This window comes from Excalfactoria chinensis, chromosome 2, assembly GCF_039878825.1.
Source record: "Excalfactoria chinensis isolate bCotChi1 chromosome 2, bCotChi1.hap2, whole genome shotgun sequence".
Classification (NCBI taxonomy): Eukaryota; Metazoa; Chordata; class Aves; order Galliformes; family Phasianidae; genus Excalfactoria; species Excalfactoria chinensis.
In genome coordinates this window covers 116,697,647-116,721,916 of record NC_092826.1, presented here as the reverse complement: position 1 = coordinate 116,721,916, position 24,270 = coordinate 116,697,647, and the positions used below count along the sequence as shown (strand labels likewise).

Genomic DNA, 24,270 nt, shown 5'->3' with positions numbered 1-24,270 from the left:
TTCTACTAGAGACCACTAAGGAGAAGTGCCTTGGGCAGGAGTTTTGATTTTTGACAAGCAGTTCTTTACTGGAGACAGCAGCCCACAGATGATTCAATTGGCAAAAAAGAAGAACAACAACGAAGAGCAACCCTGCTGAATTAGCAGCCTGTACATGGAATAGAAAGAGATGTCTGAAATAGTAAAAACAACAACAAATATCAAAAAGTCATGACTTCAAATTCAGGCAGTGACTCAAAGGGAAACGAGATAGAAAGAAAATGTGGTCTGCATCTCCCTGCTGTGCGCTGTGTCCTTGTTGGGAAGTCCCTTCCTGCTCAGGCTTGAAGCTTTTCTGCATTTTTTCTGTATATGCAGCAAAATCTACATACCTTTTTCCATACCAACAGGAAATATTTATGTCTTTCAGCCACCACAGGAACTTTCCTTCCCCATGCTTTGCTTAGGCACACTTTCTGCTACTGCTCACAGCGCTCTGAGTTTCTCCTATAATCTCTGCTACATCAGTGGCCAGGTTATCGCTAGTTAAAATCCACATAGATTTTCTAGGGAAAAAAAAAAACAACCCACACACAAAATCCAGATATAACTGTAGCAAAATCCAGTCTTATCATCTTTCAGAAATACTGCAGGAAGCCACACAGCAGTCTCAGACAGGTTGGTCAACAGCTGCTGATAAAAGTTGTAGGAAAAATGTATACTTTGCTCTAAAAGTTTAAACAGACTCTCCAGGAAGCCAATGAGTGGCCATATTAATCATCAGTCCTCAATTTTAGTGATTACCTACGCAGTTGTTCAAGTTGGCGTGCAAAGGTGTTGGTAGTACAAATGTTTCAGAAAATAAATGTATGACATATATTTGAACCACGCTCTGTTCCATTTCTTTCTTTCTATTGCTTTCAATCCTGCAATGCCACCACATCAAAAAGGGAATGAACTGCAGGTTCCTGACCACTTCTGATCTTGTGGCTGCAAGCTCATTACAAATGGCTTACCGAAATTACAAGAGATGTTCAAGGCGAGATCTGTATCCCGCAGTATAGCATGGTGCAGAGTGCTTGAGCTGGTCTCATGCTGGAAGGAAGGCAGCTCTATCACCAGAGGGTCTACTTCGGCCTGAACTATGCATCTCCAGCAAGTCTCTGTGCAAACACAGGCATGCTGCTTCCAGGACCCAAAAGTGTCTCTCTTCACAAGACTTGTGAGATGCAGGTAGAAGGCTAACATAACATTTGTGTTATGAATGTCTTTAATTTTGCCTGCCGGTTCTTCTTCCCTAGTGATCATATGTAAGTCAGTAAGAGACAACATACACGAAGGATGCCTTGGTGGGTTTTTTCAACAGACCTTTTTGTGATCTGATTTTATTTTTTAAATTACATGCACTAAATGCCAGGTATTTCAGACTGCTTTCTACTGGGTAACAGAAATGTTTAGAGCAGCTACAAATACTATCCCAAGAACATGGATTTCTTGAATGCAACCACCCAGCCTCTACCTGGTAGATATGCACTAGATCAGATACTGAATTTCAGCTGGTGCAGAAGAAGGAGACACCCCCTTCATCCTAACACAGCCTAACACTGCTCATTTTCTGAAAAGAAGAACCATGCCCTTGATTCTTGTAATATTTTGCAATAGATCACACAGGAAGTTCTATTTCCTATTTTCAGATATAGGGTTTAACTACATGCTTGTTCACAAAGACGACAACTACACAGTCTGATAAAACAAGCTTGATTAACCGGTGAGTAGCTCATTGTTTTTTAATTTATGTGTATATAGAGATACAGATTTGTTGAGTGAGATAGATTTGTTGAGTGGGGAAATGTATGTGCCTCATGACAGTGAGAGCAGAACTGACATTTAAGGAGGCACATTGTCTTTAATACAAAATTAGGTCTTCTAGTCAGCTTTTAGCTCAGGATAAAGTCAGTGTGAGAGTAGAAAACTGAAGTGGACAAATAGTAGAGAAAATTATCATATTGTTTTGTAATTTAAACTTAATTGGCTTTGAAACTGTCCTGGGAGGTCCATACCTTGAAAATAGATTCCTCTAAGGATATGAACCAATCAGACACCCAATCCTTTTCATTTATTCTAGCCTTTTGAAATATCTATCAGATGAATATGGATACTGTCCTTCATCAGTATCACATCGCAGTCTGGTTTGTTTTCTTTGTATTATTCAAGTATTTAACCTGCTAAAGGTGTTTTTCTTCATCATCATGTTGCAAAAGGTTCTTTGGGATTAGCTCCTCTTTGGGCTGGTCTTTGAAAATGTGCTCCCTATCTCAACTGTAGATACCAGTTCAATGGACAGTCATGATTTAGCTTGCAGTTTCCTTTTAATGAGGTTTTACATGAATGAAGTTCATCAGCATCTTGCTGGAACTGTGCTGCTCATGCTTCTGCTTTGATAAATGAAAATTGCTACAAAAAAAAGGTACAATACTGTGAGAATACAAATCTATTCTTATTTTTTTCCCGTTATATTAAGTATGCAGCTCAACTAATAGCAGCAATTGCTTTTATGGGAGAATTCCACTGTCATTTGCCAGGAAGAATTGGTAATGGTCTTGAACTTCCCTGTGGGGTCTCCCTTATGGCAGTAAGATGGGGAGGGCAAGATGACCATGACCTTCGTTGGGAATCTCATTGGGCAGGATGACCGTGACATCTTTTGGGAATCTCATCCACTCCAGGCTCTTTTTCATACCACAGTTCATCCTCAGAATGGTTGGGACAGCAGCGGTTGTTCGGATTTCTCCAGATTCAGTGTTTTATTTCAATCAGTTTAAGCAGAGATTCTGAAAAGAAGATTCGGACAGAAGTACTAGCATAGGACTCAGCCTACAAAAGAAATGATCCCTCTTGCACGTACAGTAATGATTTGGTAGAAGGTGTTTATTATCTGACTCAGTTTCTCTTTCTCCAAGGGCTTATTTTCACTCTACATCTATTTAGAGAAAAACACCCCCCACTTCTTTTGCCTTATGACCGCGTAGACTGACTTCAACTGCAGAAAATTTCAACATTTCCTAAGACTGTCCTTCTGGTTTTTGTTTGCTTGTTTATTTGTTTTAAATGGGGAATGGAAACAACTGGATCCTGAGCACTCACAGAGAATTGAGCCTGGTTATTTATTTATTTATTTATTTATTTATTTATTTATTTATTTATTTATTTTTCCAGCCCTGTATGTACTTTTCCCTTAAAGTTTTGCAGGAATAGAATCAAATGACAAGCGAGCAGTTCCAAAAAGAAGATGTTTCGAATGCTCAGCTGTTATAAAAGAGGAAGACATTTCCAAAGCAAGGTTTAATTTCAGAAGGGATTGTCTTTCTCCGGACATATCCTGGAAAGAAATTCTGTGGTTTCTATCACACAGAATCATGTGTTCATATCATCTCAGGGGCTTTAGTTTGTACTTCTATCTTTTCTTCAACTTTTCTGGTAACCTAAGAGAAGCACGAACAAATGCTTGCTTCCCAAGGTGTCTTTGGCCAACGCAAAGGCAGGGCAAGTAGTGCTCTGTAACTCTTTTATATATTTGAAAGGAGAAACACCCACTTGAGCCCTAAAAAAGGGAAAGAAAACTGTGGGTCATTCAGTTTTGAGATGAGTGGCTCCATTCATGTACGGGTGCCTTTGTAACTTGTAGTTATTGAACACTGTGATTTCCATGAGGAAATTCTGTGCAAACCCCACTCAGGGCTCAGCTCGGTGTGCTGTGATATGTGCCATCCCTTACTGAGTGAGTGCAGCAGGCTAGAGGACCTTCTGAGCTTGAATTACCTCAACATGGCAAAGTTTGGTAGCCATACCAGCACCTAGACACTACTAGAGCTATGAGTGGTAGTGTATTCATAACAGCTTGTACTCAAGAGCAAGCAAGGCTACTCTTAAAGCAGCACAAGTGCTCAAGTACAGAAACGTGAGAAGATATGATTTAAAGAAGCATCCTCATTACAGACTGGAGGGCAGTCTCATTGTCACTGCAATCACTGACTAGATTCTGACTTGCAGAGCTTCTTCAGCTCAAGTTAGTCTTGCAGAACTCAAGTGCAGAAACAGAGGTGACGTCTTTCACAGTGTGGTTTCTGCAAAAGATATCTGCAGTCACACGGGTCAGATCTTCTCATTGAAAAAGAAGGACACAATGGGGTTCAAAACAGGAAAGGAGTGATCATTGCTGCGTTATCTGAACAGTCACACAGCAAGCTGGGGCATTCACAGAACCTGAAGCTTTGTGTATTGTCAGCAGTCTGCTGCCTTGACAAGAGAACAGCAATCATTCTGCCACAACAATGCAATGCTTTTTAAAAGTGGTTGTCAGGATACAGGATGAAAAACAGCAGCCATTTTCCCCAACAGAAAATAGCTCTATTTCATTGGCTGCCAAAGGCATCAATTTCACCAAGTGACTGGGAAGCACTGATACCTGTCATTGGGTCCCTCTGACACCTGTCTTCACAAAATCCTCTTCCTTGCTTCTCACAGATGTGCAGGAGTTCTGGGTCTGGATCTGGCTGACTCTTGGTCCCACCAGGAATTTGGGACAGGAGGAGGTTTTGGTGTCAGGAAGAGAAAGACTTGAGGGCACCTGTTCCTCAAGCTTGCCTGCTGTCACTGTAGCAGAAGATCCCCAGGGGCTCTCATCCTTGCAGAGCTACTTACCCTGTGAGCTGGTGTTGCACCTTGTCAGGCAAACCCAGCCCCTTCCACAGCTCTCCAATCAAAATCAGAGTATTGGGGCAACAGACACAGTTCCCTTATTACGGTCAAGTTGCTACATTACAAATTGCTCATCAAAAGTTTGATTTCAATAAAAGAAAAAACGGAATAAAAATTACTATTTGAGCAAAGGTGTTATTTCTGTAAAAGCTGAAACAGAAGCTTAAAACAAATCCTAGGAGAAATAAATAAGCACATTTTAATTTTTTTTTTTTTTTTTTTTTTAACATGATTCCTGTAGGTCATGCTGACAGCAAATGAAATCCTTTATGCCATTTGAATAGGTGTTTGCCTACTTGTTCTTCCTATTGCAATTATCCCTGCAGGTCATCAGCTGAACGTGTCCAGCACAGCACCCAGAAGACAGGGCTGTACGCAGCTTTTATTGCAGTTACCTAAGACCAGCCCATTTCCATGGGCATGCCCCTGAGTCATCAGGGGTTACCGCCTTTGCCATTGGAACCCAGACCAACGCTACTGACTTGCTCCTCACCAACAGCCATTGCAGCATCTTCAGTAGGTGGGTGCAGTCAGTGCCTTGTGGAAGGGTCATTTCTACACTGCCAAAGATGGTTCCTAGCAGCACTGAGGCTCCTGTGCAGCCACCAACAGCACTTATGTTCTACCCATGACAGAGTGACTTTACAGGCACTCCCTTGGGTGAGGGCTGCAGCACAGGTTGACACAATGAGGCCAGGACCCATCACTGTGTTTCATTCCTCTCCCTGCCAAGCTTGGAGTTCCCTGCAGTTGACCACTCTTCTCTTCCTTTGCAGATCACCACACAATGGAGAACTATACCACTGACTTGGGTGACATGCCAACAACAACATTTGACTACAGTGATTCAGCACCATGCACAGGAGCTGAGGAAAAGCACTTTGCAGCAAATTTTCTGCCACCGCTTTACTCTTTGGTGTTGATATTTGGCTTCATAGGCAACATTCTCGTAGTCCTTATCCTGGTAAAATACAAGAGGTTGAAGAGTATGACCGACATCTACCTGCTCAATCTGGCCATTTCTGATTTGCTGTTTGTATTTTCTCTTCCATTCTGGGCTTATTATGCTGCCCACGACTGGATTTTTGGAGATGCGTTGTGCCGGATTCTCTCAGGTATCTACCTCCTTGGCTTCTACAGCGGTATCTTCTTCATAATCCTGCTGACCATAGACAGGTATCTGGCCATAGTTCACGCAGTGTTTGCTTTAAAAGCTCGGACAGTCACCTATGGCATCTTCACCAGCATTGTCACGTGGGCCGTTGCAATTTTTGCCTCTGTTCCTGGGATAGTATTTCACAAAACTCAACCGGAAAAAGCACAGTTTACATGCAGTTTTCACTTTCCTCCAGATAGCCTAATAAATTGGAAGCAGTCCTACATTTTGAAGATGAACATTCTTGGGCTTCTCATTCCAATGATCATAATGATTTTTTGTTACTCTCAGATTTTAAAGACATTATTGAGATGTAGGAATGAGAAAAAACAGAAGGCGGTTCGACTGATTTTTGTGATCATGGTTTTTTATTTCATCTTCTGGACACCGTTCCACGTCACTTCTTTTGTGCACACATTTCAAGCTTCTTTTTTTTCCCCAGATTGTGATAGCCAAAGCAAACTGGAGAAAGCAATTCAAGTGACAGAAACAATTTCAATGATCCACTGCTGTATCAATCCTGTGATCTATGCATTCGTTGGAGAAAAATTCAGGAAATATCTTTACATGTTTTTCCGAAAGCATGTTGCAGCTCACCTGTGCAAAAAGTGTCCATCCCTTTATCGTGAAAAATTAGAAAGAGCTAGTTCCACATTCACGGCATCTACTGCTGAGCATGACATCTCTACTGGGTTGTAAAAATACTTCTGAACTCCAGCTAGTGAATGTTGCATCTATCCCTCTCTTTGCATGAAGAAATGGATGACGTTATAAAAGATCGTTTTGTCAATTCCTGTGGTTAGTTGCCTGCATCACACCACTTTTGTTCTTAGCCAAAGAGAAACACCTGTTTCCTGATAATTGTATAATTAGTGATAATTAGTATCACAGTTTGATGACGGGATGATTTGTTTGATCTTGATGGCCGGCCCACATTCTGCCCGATGAACAAATATTCATGACTTTCACTAGGGGAGAATATAAAATAGACAAAGGAGTAATAAGTCATCTCACAAGAACCATTTACACCCACATGAACAATATAAGACCAGGAGGAAGCTTTGAGGATTGGTGTACCTTTTCAGTATACAGCGTACATGGAACACCTAACATCCTGATTGCATTTGGAAGTAAAAGCATGCTTTCTGCAACATAGTCAGCCATTTGGAAGTGGGAAGCTTTCAGTATTCTTCATCTTACTCCTCTTTCTCTTAGTTTCTCTACATAAATAAGAGGCATTTCCATGAAAAAGATAATGATGAAAGATACCAAGACAACTTCTCTTCACTGATTAGAGAGGTGACTGACCTTTATCTTACTGCAGCCACTTAACCCAAGGATTTATCTGTAAGATAGCTGTTTCTAAACATAATCCCTTTTTCTATAGGCTAAGTTACAGTATTTTAGGTTTTTAATTTTATGCCAATTATATCACTGTTTGGCTGCTAACATTTTTCAAGGTGAGCTTTTAATGGACAACATCGTGATTTTTGTGGGTGCAACTTTACAAGTAATTGCAAGGCTAATGACTGTACAAGAAGTCAGTGTTGTACCCCCAAACAACCATGAACTGTCAGAAACAACTCCGGGGGAAGTAGCACTTAGTAAAGGCATGTCAACAGAAATCTGCAAGGACAGAATTAAAATTATCTTAGTTCTAGCTGAGATACATGATTATGTATGAAAATACACAATCCTTCAGAGGATTTTGAAGACCATGGGCATAGTACTGAGTGGAGGCCTCTCTCATTCTGGAAATAGAAATCACACATGTAAAGGGAGACTTTCAACAGCAGATGCAGAAAGAGTGTCAGGATAGGCTCCTGCATGCTAAAAATGTGTTCTGGATTTACGCAGTAAGTTAGCTGTTTTGGACAGACTTCTTGGAAAACAGCAGCCTTGGAAGCATAAAAGCAGCCAACTGTAGAGGAGATGTAACTGCCTTGCCGTCCCAGGAGAACAATGCACATAACCTCTGTTGACACAATCAGGACTGTATGCTTGTTGAGGACTTGTGACCATTACTCTACTGGTGTCGTGGCAAAGGATTTATGCCAGGCCATACATTTATGCCATTGTGGGGAATGTTTCAATAAAGAAGAAGGGGTATCCTAGGATGTGCTATTAACTTTAAACTGTTGCTTTATACCATAAGTAAGTGCAGGTAAATGCTCCTTACACAGGTGAACAGTGCTGCTTTTTTTCCCATTTCCTTCAAGGGGCACCATTCAGGCATGCAAAGTTTTAGTCTCAGAAATCTGCAAATCCAGTGGCATCTGTCCATGGCAATCTTAGGATGGAAGAGGGGATTGCACACCTCTTAACACTGCATGTGTGACTTAGTCGCGTACATTAACAGCAAATCTTTTCAAGGTCCTTCAGTGGCCAGCGGAGAAAAAGAGATGCCTGAGTCAGAAGCAGACATGATTTAAAAGTCCTCCGGGGGAGATAACTTGTCTGACTGTAAAAAGAACCTAGAAATATCAGCTTCTTAATTTAGGGATTAGATGCCCTAGTTGCAGTGGCGTGAATACTCTTCCCTCTTCAGCCTTATTACCTCAAGGCACCACTTCTATTGGCTGTTAGCTAGTCTCCTGTCAGCTACTACCTTCTGGCTGCTCCCCTGTGAGGTTAACAGCCATAGGTATACAAAAGAAAAGGACAAAAACTATGCTCACAGTAAATAACACTTTTCATTTCTTTTGTATGTTTTACTGCACAAAAGCAGAAGTACCGTTTTAATGTTAAAGTATTAATCAGATTAGTGTGATACAAATCCTGTTGTAACTTTAGTGTGATACAAATCCTGTTGTAACTGTGGCATTTCTACCGCTGTACTTAATTTTAAGTTCTTGTTCTGTGGAATTATGTTTCTTCCTATTTTAGTGTTAATGCAGCAAAACTAATAAAATCCGTGTCTGAGAAATGATGCGTATCCTGTACCCCATGTTCTCCTTGTGAGCAAAAGAGCATCAGCTCTGCTCACAGAACAGAGGTAGCAAAAAGCTGCTATGATAGACTTCAACACTTGCAATACCGCACCCTGAGCTGAAGCAAACCAAATCAAGCAAGAAGAGAACTGCCTGCACTGTCCAGAATCTATGGTAGCTGCCATGATTTTATCTATCAGGAAGCTTGCGAAGAGCGTATTGCACTCAGCTTTGAGAGAAATTTAGGGGCACAGACTTTAGATGGGTGAGATTCGTCAGGTAGGAGAAGCAGGGCAGTGTCATAAACAGGAAAAAAGGAGGAATAAAGGAGGCAAATAAAAGATGGCTCTTCATTGGTATCAGGATAAATATAAGATTCTCCTCATCATCTCTGTGTTTCTGGACTCTCTCTAGAAGTTCCCTCTCTCTTGAACTGAAAAGCCCAGATCTGGACCTCATCAGTGCAGAATAGAGGAGAAGGATCATCTCCCTCAACCTGCTGGCCATGTTCTTTTTAATGCACCCCAGGATACCGTTGGCCTTCTGGGCCATGAGGGCACACTGCTAACAGGTCTGCCCCCAACCTCTACTGATGCAGTTCTTACAAGATAGCATTTTGACTGTGCTTTATATTCTACACAGCACGCTTATGAAAGAACATCCATGTGTCTTCAACAAATATGTAAGCACAGCGCCAAAACAATTCCATCAGGTTAGTTAATGGACAGAACCCAACTTCTCTGTCAAGAGCTGCTGCCACCACTTGTTCAGAAGCACACAGAGAGAAACACTGTGCACAGCAGAAGGTAGCTATGCTGTCAGGCCCCTGGCAGACATCCTAGATGGCAACAGGAAGTGTAGAAAAAGTGCATATATGGTATCAGTGTGTGCTCGACAGTACTCAAACCACCAGAAGTATTCTTACTGGCATCGGCTGGTCTGTGGTATTTGTATAATGGACAAACATAGAAATAGTGAAACTTCTGATAACCAGTGTGTGTGTGACTGTTCCTGTCATAAGACTTTCTTATTTCTTAACCCATTTGTACACTCACACTTACTTATCTTAAATAAAGATAAATGGAGTAGGAAGGAAGAGAGATAGATGGAAATGGGCAAACACAGAAAAGTAGTGGCAAAAATTGTGAGAATGCCTTTATTAGTCTTAACAGAGGATAATAAAGTAATGCCCAGAGAAACAGAGAGATTAGGGTACAAATAGATGAATACTTCTAAGCATTCTGCATATTAAAACATTTAGACAAGTAACAGACTCCTTCATTTAAGAAGCTCCAGAATAAACATCACTCTTTCCAGTAAAAATTACAACAGGGCTAAATACAGAGAAAGCAAAGATACATTTATATAGCGCCTTGCTCCAGCTAACAGAAATCAGAGCAATGGTGTGCTGGGAGAATGGTAGGATGCCAACCATGTTGAACAGCAAAACAGGCTGATACTTCTGCATTGTGGAGTTTAATTCTACTGCTGTTGTCTAATGTTGGCTGCTACTGACCTTCTTTTTGTGGCTGCTGTGGCCTGAGATGCTTCACATCTTTGTCTTTTAATGAAACAAAAAAAGAAAGAAACCAACCCACAAGACAGCAGAGGAAGCAGAAACAAGCCAGGGAATTGTAGTATATTTAGAGCAATCACCAAGGCTGAAATAAATGAAGATGTTTGTCCAGAAGCAAGGGAGAGGGCACCATATTCTGGTGACATCTATTAGGAGCTGTATTTCATTTAGAGAACTGAATGGTAGGAGAAGAAATACTGTATGGATTTGTATAAAAGCAGAGCAGTTTGTAACTCCCGTGATGACGAGAGCAATCTCTCTTTGAGTGTTTCAAACCTGAAATGACTGATCCTGGCAAGGGGCCAAAGCAATGGAAGAGAGTGGCATTATCAGATGCATAGACCAATATGCAAAACAGCACAGATCAGCTCTGCAGAATTATCTGCTGGTAGGATGATACAACAACAAGCAACACAACCCATCCTAACACCAGAATTTTTGAATGCAGTGTTAATCAAGTGGATGGAAGGGAAGAAGCCATGCGGACATCAGTTACTGGGATGCTATTATGAGGTATGGACCATTTCAGACTACTGCTAAGCTTTGACATTAAGAAGTACCTTCTGATTCCTGGCTAATACTTTGTTACTGTGCAGATTCTCTCCTTTCTACAAGTCAGCTTCCACTAGGAAGAAATTGGGTGTGGGATTTTCTCAGCCTGGCTGACATAAGGTCCAGGACCTATAAGCATACCATGGAGTATTTCTGATTCACAGTGTAGCTACAAACAGCACCTCTAGATCTAGAATGTAGGCACTATACATTCAACTGGAAACAGCAAAGTGTGAGAATAAAAATGGTATGTAAACATGGGTTTCTTGGCTGATAATTTGTGAAAGAAAGATATAGCTATGACTGAAAAGTAAGCTTCACTGCACCATGATACCTCTCATGTAAAAATGAAAAACATGGCAGAATGCATCAGAAGCCTGGATAAAAACAGCAGGAGGAAGCAATGCTCTCTTCTTCCTCACTGCATCAGGAAGTACTGCTAGTTCAATATTGGCAGCATAGGGGAAGCCTAAATAAGAATAATACAATGGCAATGGAATTAATATGTACTTGCATGTCTCGTAATAGAGAAACAAACAGAAAACAGAAGAATAGGGAAGAAAAAAAAACAACACACATTGATCTCATGGCCAATAAACAATGTGGAGAAGCAGCGTTAACCCAGATTAGGAATGCCTGTGTCTTTCAGAGTTTGTTTTTCATAACCAGATTTCCTGTAATTAGCAAAATGTGTAAAACGGGTTTTTTAATGGACTCAATGGAGATAGTTTTTGCTTGGTGCATAACATTTTCTCCACTTTTCCTCAGCTTATTCCACACAAGTGTAAGGATCTTTGGCCTCAAGAATTCTGCTGGCTTTTTCTTTCTGCTTGTCACAGTTTTATACCGTTACTTTTTATTTTGGGGATCCCTGTTGATAATTTGGAGTAAGATTAGATAGACTTCTTCTCATTTCTTAGGTGGTGTGATTGTACAGTGACATCAAAATAGAAGTATGAGAACTTGAGAGTCTAAAATAGAAGGCTAAAGAAAGAACTAAATAGTTTCAGCTGGATATCTTTATTCAGACTCTCCATTTAAGTGCATTTAATTTACTGATAAGGTATTTTACTGATTACTGCTGAAATAAGATGCCTGTAAATGCTACCCTGATTTAGAAGCAGATTTTGTCAATACAGCAAGATTAGATATAATTGGGACAACATGTGGAAAAAGAAATGCATCAGGTTTGTGTACATGGCTTCATTAGACCTCCTCTCCAGATGGAAAGGATGATCTGCATTTGATGGAACTACAGCCTTCTGTAGGATGCACTGTCATATGCCACATCTATCAGAAAGGTATCTGCTCTTCTGACCTAGATCTTTATTTTTTTCTCATTTCTTTATCACGTGGTACGAGATTGTGATAGATTGAGTGAAACCTGTTAGCTGCATTTCCAAATTTCTGTGCCCATAGTTGTGTTTGATTATATTTGTGACACTGGCATTTGTGCATCTAGTGTGTGTCCTAGCAAACACAGTGCCACTGCAGGTTTCACAGTAATGGTGGCATCTAATTGTGGAAATGCCATATTACTGAGTTACTGAATACCTCGGTGTGATGGCCTGATGACTGTGAAGATGAATCATATAACCAATGACTATACAGAAAAGACTGAATTGACAGCGCACATTGCTGCACACTCACAGAATACACCAGCTTGACCTCACAGGTGAGCAATAAAACCCATCAGCATTTCAAAAATGTCCTTATGGAGGAGATGAGTGTCACATCACTATGCATAGCTTCTACTCATCTCTGAAAGTAAAACCACGATAGCTGGCAACCCAAGCTATACCAAACCACTTGCCATCCCTTTTAATTTTGAATGGTAGCTTCAATTTTGTGGTAGAACGATGAAGTGCAATGGAACTTTGGGCTGGATAGGAAGCTGGGACCTGCAGGGGTCCATCAGAAACTGCTGAGAGAATCAGAGCAGAGGAAAGGAAGAAAAAAGAAAAGAAAAAAGTCCTATCAGCATTAAGGAACAACAGAATACTAAGACACGTACAAGATCTGATTAAATCTGACTTCCCAGCAGCTCTGCTTATCAGTAGCAGGTGTAGAGCTAACTGAACACATCCTGTAGGTTCTGATAAGAAGGTTACAGCCCAGGTGCCCACTGCCAGAATGCTCCCAGAGTTTTTGGGCTGCCAAGTTTCATAGCTGTTCAACCTCTCTTTGGGGTCCTCTCATCCACCTTCAAGGCCCAGCAGAGCAGAAGCACTTTTCCAGTCGGCAGCTACACCTGTGAACGGCAGAGGCCCTCTGCTGGCGTGCAACACTCACTGCACTCTGACAGTAAAAGAAATACACAATTGCTGATCAAATGGCTGAGATATGAGAATGAAAATCAATAAGCAGCAAAATCAAACAGGTTAACAACACTAATTAGTCTGCTCGATCAGGGAAGTATTTCTGAAGATGAGCCTACACCTTAGTTTTAAGTTGTTGATTTTAGTTCAAATGCCTGAGACCATTTTTGTCGAGGGTGTATTTCAGAATCAAGAGTTTGATGTCCAAAAGCAGCTTTGTGACAGTTTCCCCTGTTCATATAGTATGAGATCACGAAAGGCTTTCAAGTTTCTAGCAGGTTATGTAACCTGTAATAGACAGTGCTCAGTGGGGAGAGCTAAGCAGGGAGAACAACAGAGCAAACTTCAGAAATAAGCACTACAACCGTTTTTTAAAGTTATTATTTAGACTGACTATGAATTATATATTGAAAAATTAATTTGATACAATACTTCATTTCAGAATGATAAGAATTCTGGGATTTCTCTAATTTCAGTAAAGTACTAAGGATACACCTAAAAAGATTGTGTAAGGAGTGAAGAATAAGCTGATGCTAATCCCTTGCAACAAAAATATAGGCAGTACAACAGCCAAAGCTTGTAGAAAACTTTTAGCATCACGGGGCAAGCAAAACTGTTAATATAATGAGAAACAATTGAGGAGACAAAAACTGTGAAGTGAAATCCTTTCCAGGTCATGGCCTGCCCTTCTTCCTTGTTTTTTTCTTGGGGGTGATACGGGGGGACTTCAGTCATTCCACATTTGCCATCTCAAATGCTCTAGTGCAGTGCACACGTCCACTGATGGAGGACTAGGGAGGTTCCAGCCTACTGTTATCTTGCCCTTGTGCCCTTGTGGTAGGTGCACATGTGAGCTGCTTTGTGGCTATAAATCTCTGCCCCAGTCTCACAGTGAATGTGTACTCCCACTACATAGGTGGCCGCTTGCAGTTCAGCAGTATATCTGTATCTAAAAAGTTTGATTTGAGATCTCCCTTAAGGCAGATAACTAACATCATCTTAGAACACACAAGTCATGCCCACGTATGGCTGTGACACAAACACTGAGATGGCTATCTCTCTGTTCCATTTCTACTACCTTTAATCAGACAGTGAGTAATCGGAAAAAAAACATAACAGTGGAAGGAAGAGAAGTTCAAGCTAAGAAACATGAATTTACCTCTAGAGGATGACTCTTAGGAAGAAAGTTTGCACATGGTTACAATATTTCTTTGCTGCCAGAGGCAGCCGACAGGCTTATAGACTACAGTCTGAAAGTCTATCTCATTCTGGCACGATCCCATATTACAGTGAGGAAAGTAATATGTAAAAGCTGCCCCAAAAGTAATGCTGTCAATGTTGTTATTTGACCATGACATCAGAGGCGAATGTTGTTGGCACGGCAGTAGATATTGAACCTTTCTACCAATATGTGTTGTTGCCATGTGACAGACGGCAGCAGAGGGGCAGTCTGACAAAATGGTTTTTGACATGCAATTGTATAAAGGTGTGAAACTCAGTTTCTCAGCATGGAAAAAATGGCACCCACTGACATTCATCAACGCTTGCTAAATATTTATGGAGACCAAACAGTGAATGTGAGCACAGTGAGGTGGCGGGAGGTATATTTCAGCAGTGGCAACAGTGACCTGACAGACAAGCCGCCTTCTGGGTGGCCATGCTTACTTTTATGAGTGCAGCATGCAGGCTCTTGTTCATTGCTGGCAAAAATGCATTTTTAGAAGCAGCTCTTTGCACCGACTGAATAAAGGGTCTAATATAGTCTATCAAGTAAGGCAGCATGAATATAATCTTAGCACAGTCTACAGCAGACATTAGTTTTGATGCTGAGACACTAACCCTTAAGGGGCTTCTTAGAAAAGCTACTTCAGAATGGAAATAAACAAACACAAAATTCTATCAGTCCTATGGAGTAATGACATTGGTCAGTCCCTAATACAGAGGGTTTGGCACGGAACACAGGTTGAGCTTTTCCCTTTTTTTACCTGCCTAATCTGAAATGTAACTCAGAAACTGCAGTTCCCTTAGCTTGCATGAAGGAATGGCAGCATCCAAAGCAAGACATATCCCTTTAGTGTCTTCACAAGGTTGGTAGTATAAGCTATCCCAGAACCCTCCAAAGAGGAGGATGTCAAGGGGAGACAGGGGTATCAGCTATCTACCTTGTTTGGTAACTACTTGGGGTTTTTCCCTCAGGGTTCTCAGACAACTAATAAGACTTTACCACTTGATAGCTTTCTCTGTAACCTTCCCACCTCCTGTGGGGTTTCTTTGATGTCTAAGAAAGATCTGAAAGCTGCTCACAGTGCAGATTTAGTTTAACCCTATCTAAAAGTCAAAGAAATCAGCCACAAGGAAAAAAAAAAGTTGAAGGGATATCAGATTTTATTCTGCTTTTCTGAAGCATAACTTCATTAAATAACAGCACTGTTTTAAAAGATTGCCCAACTTATGAGATAGGCTAAAGGCAGAGCCTTGTGAAAGGGAGTTAAATAAAGGTGCAAAGGACTAGTTTTGAGTAAAACAGAATCAGCACCTCTGCTAAAATACAAGATGCTCTGCATCTCAGGGCAGATCAATAGAAAACGCAGGTAACTCCACAGATACAAATGCACCAAGGTGTAAGCTAACTTCTGCCCTTTCGTTAAGGGACAAATATCATAAAAGAAACATAATGATTGAGAAACATAATGGGATGAACATCAGGTAAACTGCTCTCGACTCAGAGAGTTTAGTTCAGTCAGAAAGAGACAATGACACAGAATTCTTCTTTCCTATAAGTACAGCTGCGGATTGTGAAACTTCGTGTTCAGCTCCTAAGAGGATCCTCCTCAAATTTCAACATCTCTTTGCACATCTCGCAGAGTTAGAAAAGTAACATCTGATAACCCATTTTTAGAGAAAAAGAGAACTGCTCCTTGACTTTTTTTTTTTTTTTTTTTTTTAAGTGAAAACAGATCTGCTTGCTAGAAGTTTTCAAACTGATACATCCTTCTTCATGCAGGAAGAGGTGTTTGCAACCTTCTTCTAGTGAGTGACAAATCGGTTTAGCGTTACTCTTGATGTAATTATCTAAGACACCACTTGCACCTCATGGTAAGTCACCCTTTCTTTCGGTCTTGTTTTCTGCCACCTGTGCATTTAGTAGCTGTTCAGGTATTCCAGTGACTGAGGTGAAAAATACTTGTGGAATCTTGCTAGAGAACTTAACATTAAAAAAAGCACCTTGGGGAAAAGAACAGGGTATGTTAAAAGGGATACCCTGATTTTAAAGGATAGATCCACTCGAAGAGTTGAGCAGGGGAACCAGGTAAACAAAGAAAGGTTGACTGGGATAAGAAATGTAAAGAAATGTCTTTGATAAACACTTTTTCTCTGAATACGATAAAGATTTTTCTCTGAATATGATGTATCATGATAGAAATTTAGACTTTAAAACTGTGACTGCGAAGATAAAGCAACTTGAGTGAAGAGCACTTATTCCTCTTACAGAATGACTACAGAAAATCTGGTAAATTTTAAATGCTTTATCTCAGGGAATCTGTTTGTTTGTGGGATAGCACAGCATTTTACTGCCATTTGCTGCAGCTTTTTAATCATTACCTTTGTAAAGCACTGAGCAAATGAATTGAAGCACATTTCAACAGTGTGGTTTTTTTTGCATCTTTAAAATCAGAGAGTTCTGATCTGAAACCCAGAATGAAACAGCGATATGTGAGTTTGCTCATCTTGACTATGGAGAGCACTTTCCTTGAGAATGGCCACTGCTTTCAACCAGAACAACACAATTTTTGTATGACGTTGCAGTTTCTAGCAATGTCACCTGTAACTAAGCTCTATTCGAGATAATACAGACATCTTTTTTGAAATTGTCTTTCTTCAGAGATTCTCAGAATGATTTTAATTTTTCTTTTACTATCAAAAAACATAATCCCAATCAGTTATCTCTGAATGGGGTACACAAGCCCAGTCAGTTAATTCAGTGAAGCATTCTTGTCAGTGGCCAACACCATTTCCTAACACAGTGAGACTATAGAATAAAGCACAGAAACACTTGGTGGTTTTTTTTCCTATTTTCTAAAATTTGCTTATGTAGCTTATATCGTCAGCATATGCTGGGTACTATACGCAATTCAGGACAATAAGTACTTATGCAGAGAAAGGCTTTTTAAGAAAAGACTGGAGTCAGCAGAAAGAAACACTCAGAGGAGAGACTGCACTTTGCAAGTGAGGTTGAAAGGATACAGGATACAGGGAAGATGGAGTTCTCATTCCAAGAAGGCAGAGAAAGAAAGGAGGGAATAAATTGAGAAGACCGTTAGCAAGAAGAAGGGTCTGTCATGAAAGGAATTGCTGCAGTAAGAACATGGTAGCATTCTGCAGTGTTTGCATGAATCCTATCAATCAATGGCACACTCATAAAATCCCATTCTGTGTTTATGACTCAGTTGCTTCTCATTAGCCCTGTTTGTGATTCAGCATCATGAAAGTGCAAAATGACCAAGACAGAATTAAGAGGCTGAGAAATAACCCCTACAAGTGTTGATGATGTAGTACATGTGGTTTAGTGGCCTTCTACCTGCCTTGTGGTTGCAACTGTTCTTCTGGGCTGTGGTTTCAAACCCTTCCACCACGGCTGAATACCCAATTTTAAGACACTTGCTTCTGCCCAGCAGGACGATCCAGTCATTTTCAGCAACTACTGACGCTCTCATCAGTTGCTAGTCAGACTAGCAAGGAGCATCAAACTGGTCTCAGTTCCAGGACATACAGGTCCTGGCTGGATGTTTTGCATTAATTTCCTCATCCCATAATCTCAGTGCAGCTGATTGGGAAATTGCAACTAAGGATACTTAGCTATAAGCAGCACCGTCAGGGCATACAACAGAACTGAAGGCAATCTTGAATATTTGCACAGTTCACAAGTCTTGGCATGCTTTTAAAATAAACAAGTTAATGTTTTGGATCAATAATTCATTTTTGAAGCTGTTTTTGTGTTTTTTTCTTTTTTTTTTTTTTTTTTGTCTAAAAGAAATGCTGAGAGTGATTAAAAAATATAAACACTTAAATACTTTCAAATCAACTCACTTACTGTCAATACACCTAAGCCACAGCCGCTTCCTTTACCATGATCTCAGTATTGTAATGACTATGTAGTAAGCACAGCTGTGGAAAAAACTGTTTCAAAGAGGTCACCAGAGCTTCCTGAAAACCAACCTTTGAGGATTCTGACAGCACTTATTTTCTACCCAGGAAACTACATCTAGCTAAACTGTAGATGCAACCTGTTAAAACTCGCCAATTTCCTCTTATTTCTTGTTCTCCAGAAGAAAATATTATGCCAAACTCTACATATCAAAGTAATATCTCCACATGAACATTCTCACCATTGGTATACTGGGAACAGAGATAATAGTCTGCCCAAGGAATGAAATGGGAAAGGAGTTGAGAAAAGTTTTGCAAATGCAGTACCTCCTTTTGTTTGAAGGTGCAGGTTTTGCTCCAAGAAAGCTCCCTTCTTTTGGGGCAGATTCATACCCACACTGTGCTGTAAAATAATCTCAATAAGGAATTCAGGATCTCAGGAGAGACCCAGATCCTCATTTTAAAGATCACAGGAAAGTGATCGAAGGCCTACCGAACAGTCTCTTCTCCAAGACCCAGTTTAAGATTAGTTAAATTCCCCAGTCAGACAAAAAATAAGATGAGGAACACAAGCATTTTCAGTGATCTGTTTTTTACAGCAGATAATACACTTTTAACCCAAACAATTATGTCTAGACACAAGGAGATGCCTCAGTGATTTCACATACTGTAAATCAGAGTGGATCACTGAGAGCTTCTACCAAAAAGGAGATCAGTGGATGGCTTCAGTTGAGTTTCTTCAGCTCAATTTAGTCTTGCATAACTCAAGTGCAGAAACAGAAGCAATGGCTTTCACAGTGTGATTTCTGCAAAAGACATCTGCAGTCACAGGGGTCAGATCTTCCCACTGAAAAAGAAGGACAGCGGGGTTCAAAACAGGAAAGGAGTGATCATTGCTGCATTATCTGAGCGGTCATGCAGCAAGCTGGGGCATTAACAGTACCTGAAGCTTTGTGTGTTGTCAGCAGTCTGCTGCCTTGACAAGAGAACAGCGATCATTCTGCCACAACAATGCAATGCTTCGTAAAAACAGTCATCAGGATACAAGATAAAAAACAGTAGCCATTTTCCTCAATAGCAAATAACTCCATTTCAGTGGTTACTAAAAGCATCAGTTTCACTTCCCATCAAGTGACTGGGAAGCACTGATACCTGTCATTGGGTCCCTCTGACACCTGTCTTCACAAAATCCTCTTCCCTGCTCCTCACAGATGTGCAGGAGTTCTGTGGACTTCTCCAGGAGCCTGTGCAAAGATACTCAAAGACCAAGTTACACAGAGTTACGTGTCTGCATCTGGGTCTGGATCTGGCAGTCTCTTGGTCCATGTGGGTAGTATGGACGTCCCAAGCCCTTTGACTTCCTGGCACTACACACTTCCCTGTTCCAAATTCCCAGTAGGACCCAGAGATTGCCCGATGTAGATCCAGATGCAGGAGCTGCACCACTAACCCCTTAAGATGGCACCATTTCTTGTCTGGGGAGCCCAGCCCCTCCCACAACTCTCCAAACAAAATCAGAGGGACAGAGTGTTGGGGCAGCCCTTGCACTGCCTCAGTTTCTATGTCATCTCACTAGAAACAGGAACAAGAACAAGATGAAGAAAGATATGCAAACAACAGGTACACATCCAGAATTTTTAGTGCGCCCTCACAATAACAGCCATATGAACTGTTCACTGAGGTGTTATCTCAAACACTAATATAAACTTTGGAGCAACTGAGTAATGTCTGATCAATGGAAAAAAGCAATCAAAACATCTTTAATCCCAAGGCCTGTGGAGTTGATTCACTTGTCAGGATGATGCCATATTAGATACATGTATTATAGGCTAAGCTGATAGCAAATGAAATCCTTTATGCCATTTGAATTGGTGTTTGCCTACCTTTTCTTTTTATTGCAATTATCCCTGCAGGTCATCAGCTGAACGTCTCCAGCACAGCACCCACAAAACAGGGCCGCACACAGTTTTTATTGCAGTTACCTAAGACCAGCCCATTTCCATGGCTCCTGCCTGACCAGACTCTGAAGAGGACACTGCCTTTGCCATTGGAACCCAGACCAACGCTACTGACTTGCTGCTCACCAACAGTAGCTTCAGCAGGTGGGTGCAGTCAGTGCCTTGTGAAAGGGTCATTTCTACACTGCCAAAGATGGTTCCTAGCAGCACTGAGGCTCCTACGCAGCCACAAATGGCATGTTCTACCCATGACAGAGTGACTTTGCAGGCACTGCAAAGTCTTCATGCTGCCCGGACCCCCTTGGGTGAGGGCTGCAGCACAGGTTGACACAATGAGGCCAGGACCTGTGTTTCATTCCTCTCCCTGCCAAGCTTGGAGTTCCCTGCAGTTGACCACTCTTCTCTTCCTTTGCAGATCAGCACACAATGGAGAACTATACCATTGACTTGAGCGACATGGATGTGACAACGATTGACTATGGTGATTCATCACCATGCACGGGAGCTGAGGAAAAGCACTTTGCAGCAAATTTTCTGCCACCGCTTTACTCTTTGGTGGTGATATTTGGCTTCATAGGCAACATTCTCGTAGTCCTTATCCTGGTAAAATACAAGAGGTTGAAGAGTATGACCGACATCTACCTGCTCAATCTGGCCATTTCTGATTTGCTTTTTATATTTTCTCTTCCATTTTGGGCTTATTATGCTGTTCACGACTGGATTTTTGGAGATGCACTGTGCCGGATTCTCTCAGGTACCTACCTCCTTGGCTTCTACAGCGGTATTTTCTTCATAATCCTGCTGACCATAGACAGGTATCTGGCCATAGTTCACGCAGTGTTTGCTTTAAAAGCTCGGACAGTCACCTATGGCATCCTCACCAGCATTGTCACATGGGCCATTGCTCTTTTTGCCTCTGTTCCTGGGATAGTATTTCATAAATCTCAACAGGAAAATACCCGGTATACATGCAGTGCTCATTATCCACAGGAGCAGAGAGATGAATGGAAGCAGTTCCTGGCCTTGAAGATGAACATCCTAGGACTTGTTATTCCTATGATAATTATGATCTGCAGCTACACGCAAATCATAAAGACATTGCTGCAATGTAGGAATGAGAAGAAAAACAAAGCAGTCAGGCTTATTTTTATCATCATGATTGTATACTTTTTTTTCTGGGCACCGTACAACATTTGTATTCTCTTGCGTGACTTTCAAAATTCATTTTCCATCAATAATTGTGAAATCAGTGGCCAACTGCACAAAGCAACCCAAGTGACCGAAACAATTTCAATGATCCACTGCTGCATCAATCCCGTGATTTATGCTTTTGCTGGAGAAAAGTTTAGGAAGTATCTTCGCAGCTTTTTCCGAAAGCAGATTGCATCCCACTTCTCTAAATATTGTCCAGTTTTCTATGCCGACACACCCGAACGGGCTAGTTCCACCTACACACAGTCTACTGGAGAGCAAGAAGTTTCTGCTGCGTTGTAAGCTGTGCCTAGCAAAAACAAAACAAAAGTGGAATTGACTTTAAACAACTGGAATTGACTTTTCTGAATTCAAGTCTAAGACGAAAGCCTGGAGAATCTCTTCTGGACACTGTAGTGCATCTGCGAAAGGTCATGGCGCACATAACCACCAAAGCTTTTATTTGTACATAAATGTAATGGATGTATCAAATTAGCTATGCAGATATGGTAACATAGGATTCTGTGGCCAAAAAAAAGGGGGAAAAAAGCCTTTTTGTGCGTGTGAATGTAGAAACATAGTTATGTGCTACAGAGACTACAAACATACCTAAGCTGAGAGTCTAACCTAGCGGATTTACAAACTGATCTTTTGAAGTGAACTGGAGATTAGAAAATGATATCGCTTCTTTGGAAACATCTCTTCAGCATATTTTTCATTCATTTAAACTCCATCTCAGTCCCATTTTTTATTAGGATGGTTGTGTAACTCTGCAAGTAATGGTAAATTTCTGAGTTTTGTGATGAAAAAACTTTACAATTGTCATGGGAAAACTGTATGCATTTTGAAAAGACTCCAGTATTCCAAGGTATATTTTCCTTTGTGTATGGTTGACTACCAGCCTTTCAGATCTCCCTTCTAATAATCTAACAGCAGTCTGAGCTAATAAGTGTTGCCATCTCAGTTAATTAGGGGCTTGATATTTCAGAATGCTCTTTTAATAAATTGTGGTTTTATATACTTGTATTAACAACAAATACAATGGTCAATCATTGATCAGTAAATCAATGTGTTTGGAATATTGTAAAAATGAAGTACTATAGACAGAACTTTAACCAGGTTAGAACAAGTGCAGATAATCACAGAATGACCCGAGTTGGAAGGGACCTCAAGGATCATGAAGCTCCAACCACCCTGCCTGGCTGGGCCACCAAACTTCCACATTTACTAGATCAGGTTGTCCAGGGCCCCATCCAACCCAGCTTGAACACCTCCAGGGATGGGGCATCCACAACCTCCCTGGGCAGCCTGTTCCAGGACCTCACCACTCTCCTAGTAAAGAACTTCCCCCTAACATCCAAACTAAATCTTACCTCTTTCAACTTAAAACCATTTCTCCTTTTCCTGCTGTCAATAGGGCTCATTTGGTTTCTTAGCGCAGTGATTTTGTTTGCCATTTTTCTAGCCTATGTAAAATAACAACTTTAAAATGCGAAATTAATGCAACTGTAATGGCTGCAAAAACACCACAGCATTAAAGGTGTGAAAATGTTTGACCCAGATCTTTCTGAAGATAAGAATATGCTATAGGCATTTTTCACAACAAACACACACACGAAGTAAAAGGATCCACCGAGTTTTATACAAAGCAAAAGCTTCCATAATTCTTCCATATTTAGCAAGGCTGATGCTCAACTATAACTGGGCTTTCCCTTAGAGTTCAGATGTTTCAGAGCACCTGAACACAGAAAGCATGAAATAAGGGGGGTACTCAGGTAATTAAGCTCATACGTTTGTCACAATACAAATTGTTTTAGATCACGTTTGTATAGCACTTCTATCATTTCTACCATTTTTCCCTAATACTTTTTGTTTTGGACAACTCTGGAGATAGGAATATAAAAGTAAATATTTTAATGGCTGTTCTTATCCAGTTGAGTAACGTCTGTTTCCCAGGTGCTCTGGATAGCCTGTCTTTAAAATAAGTTTTACAAATAAATAGTTCAAAGAGTCTCAAAGAAATGTTACGTTGCCAAGTGCTTCTGAAAGCAGGAAGTGAAATAGGGAAATATTTGCTTATCAGGCCCCTGGTTATTGTGTTTTGTCACATTAAGCACTACTTTTGGACTACTTCCACATGGGAAACGTAACAAAAGCCATACTACACTTTCAGAAGTTGGGTTTGTTGTTTTTTTTTTCAGCTGCACATTCTTTTTTAAGACACCGTGCAGCAATTACTACCACCACTATAAGCAGAAATGGGGTAATTCCAGTATAAAAAGACAAACATTTGCATTTCTTTTTTAAAGAGACAGGAAGCTACATGCAGTAACATGGCAGTAACTTTCTCCTTAAAGAATTACTTTGCACGAGCAAAGGGCAAGAAAACAAACGTGCAAGTGTGCACTGACAAGGTTTTCTGAGAGGTATGTAACAAGAAGAGCCCCAATCCTTTGCAGTGCTCTCTCCTACAGCATGGATCTTTTCAAGTGACAAGCGGTTTCCCTAGCACAGAGCTGAAATGTAGAGACTCTTGACCTAACAGATCATCAGCTTATCAAGAGCTAGTCACTTCGTAGAGTCACTGAATGGTCTGGGTTGGAAGGGACCTTTCAGATCGCCTGGTTCCAACCCCCTGCAATAGGCAGGGACACCAGTGCCCTGAAGTGCCAGTGGAGGCTGCCTGTCCCTAATTACCCATTAACAG

At 40.9% G+C, this 24,270-nt stretch overlaps 2 protein-coding genes across 3 annotated transcripts; both read left to right on the top strand.

The window, feature by feature from the left end:
- The first annotated feature begins 1,683 nt into the window (after nucleotides 1–1,683).
- LOC140248359 (C-C chemokine receptor type 5-like) lies at nucleotides 1,684–8,716 on the top strand. 2 transcript variants are annotated; one of them, XM_072329039.1, is made up of 3 exons: nucleotides 1,684–1,747; nucleotides 5,064–5,257; nucleotides 5,514–8,716. In XM_072329039.1, exons 2-3 carry the CDS (start codon nucleotides 5,152–5,154, stop codon nucleotides 6,590–6,592), a joined length of 1,185 nt encoding a protein of 394 aa, XP_072185140.1. In that variant the 5' UTR covers nucleotides 1,684–1,747; nucleotides 5,064–5,151; the 3' UTR covers nucleotides 6,593–8,716. The 2 variants fall into 2 exon arrangements, with proteins under 2 accessions (XP_072185140.1, XP_072185141.1); XM_072329040.1 differs by lacking the exon at nucleotides 5,064–5,257 and having other exon boundaries at nucleotides 1,690–1,747.
- A 7,525-nt stretch (nucleotides 8,717–16,241) lies between these two features.
- On the top strand, nucleotides 16,242–22,591 carry LOC140248801 (C-C chemokine receptor type 5-like). Its single transcript, XM_072329841.1, has 3 exons — nucleotides 16,242–16,365; nucleotides 20,328–20,516; nucleotides 20,788–22,591. The coding sequence occupies exon 3, from the start codon at nucleotides 20,799–20,801 to the stop codon at nucleotides 21,864–21,866; it is 1,068 nt and encodes a 355-aa protein (XP_072185942.1). The 5' UTR covers nucleotides 16,242–16,365; nucleotides 20,328–20,516; nucleotides 20,788–20,798; the 3' UTR covers nucleotides 21,867–22,591.
- The last annotated feature ends 1,679 nt before the right edge of the window (nucleotides 22,592–24,270 follow it).

Excerpts from the sequence above, each read along its gene's own strand:
- LOC140248359 (XM_072329039.1), top strand. The coding sequence starts at position 5,152 with ATGGGCATGCCCCTGAGTCATCAGGGGTTACCGCCTTTGCCATTGGAA. Across the intron at positions 5,258-5,513 it reads CATTGCAGCATCTTCAGTAG|ATCACCACACAATGGAGAAC; the intron begins GTGGGTGCAGTC and ends CTTCCTTTGCAG.
- LOC140248801 (XM_072329841.1), top strand. The coding sequence starts at position 20,799 with ATGGAGAACTATACCATTGACTTGAGCGACATGGATGTGACAACGATT.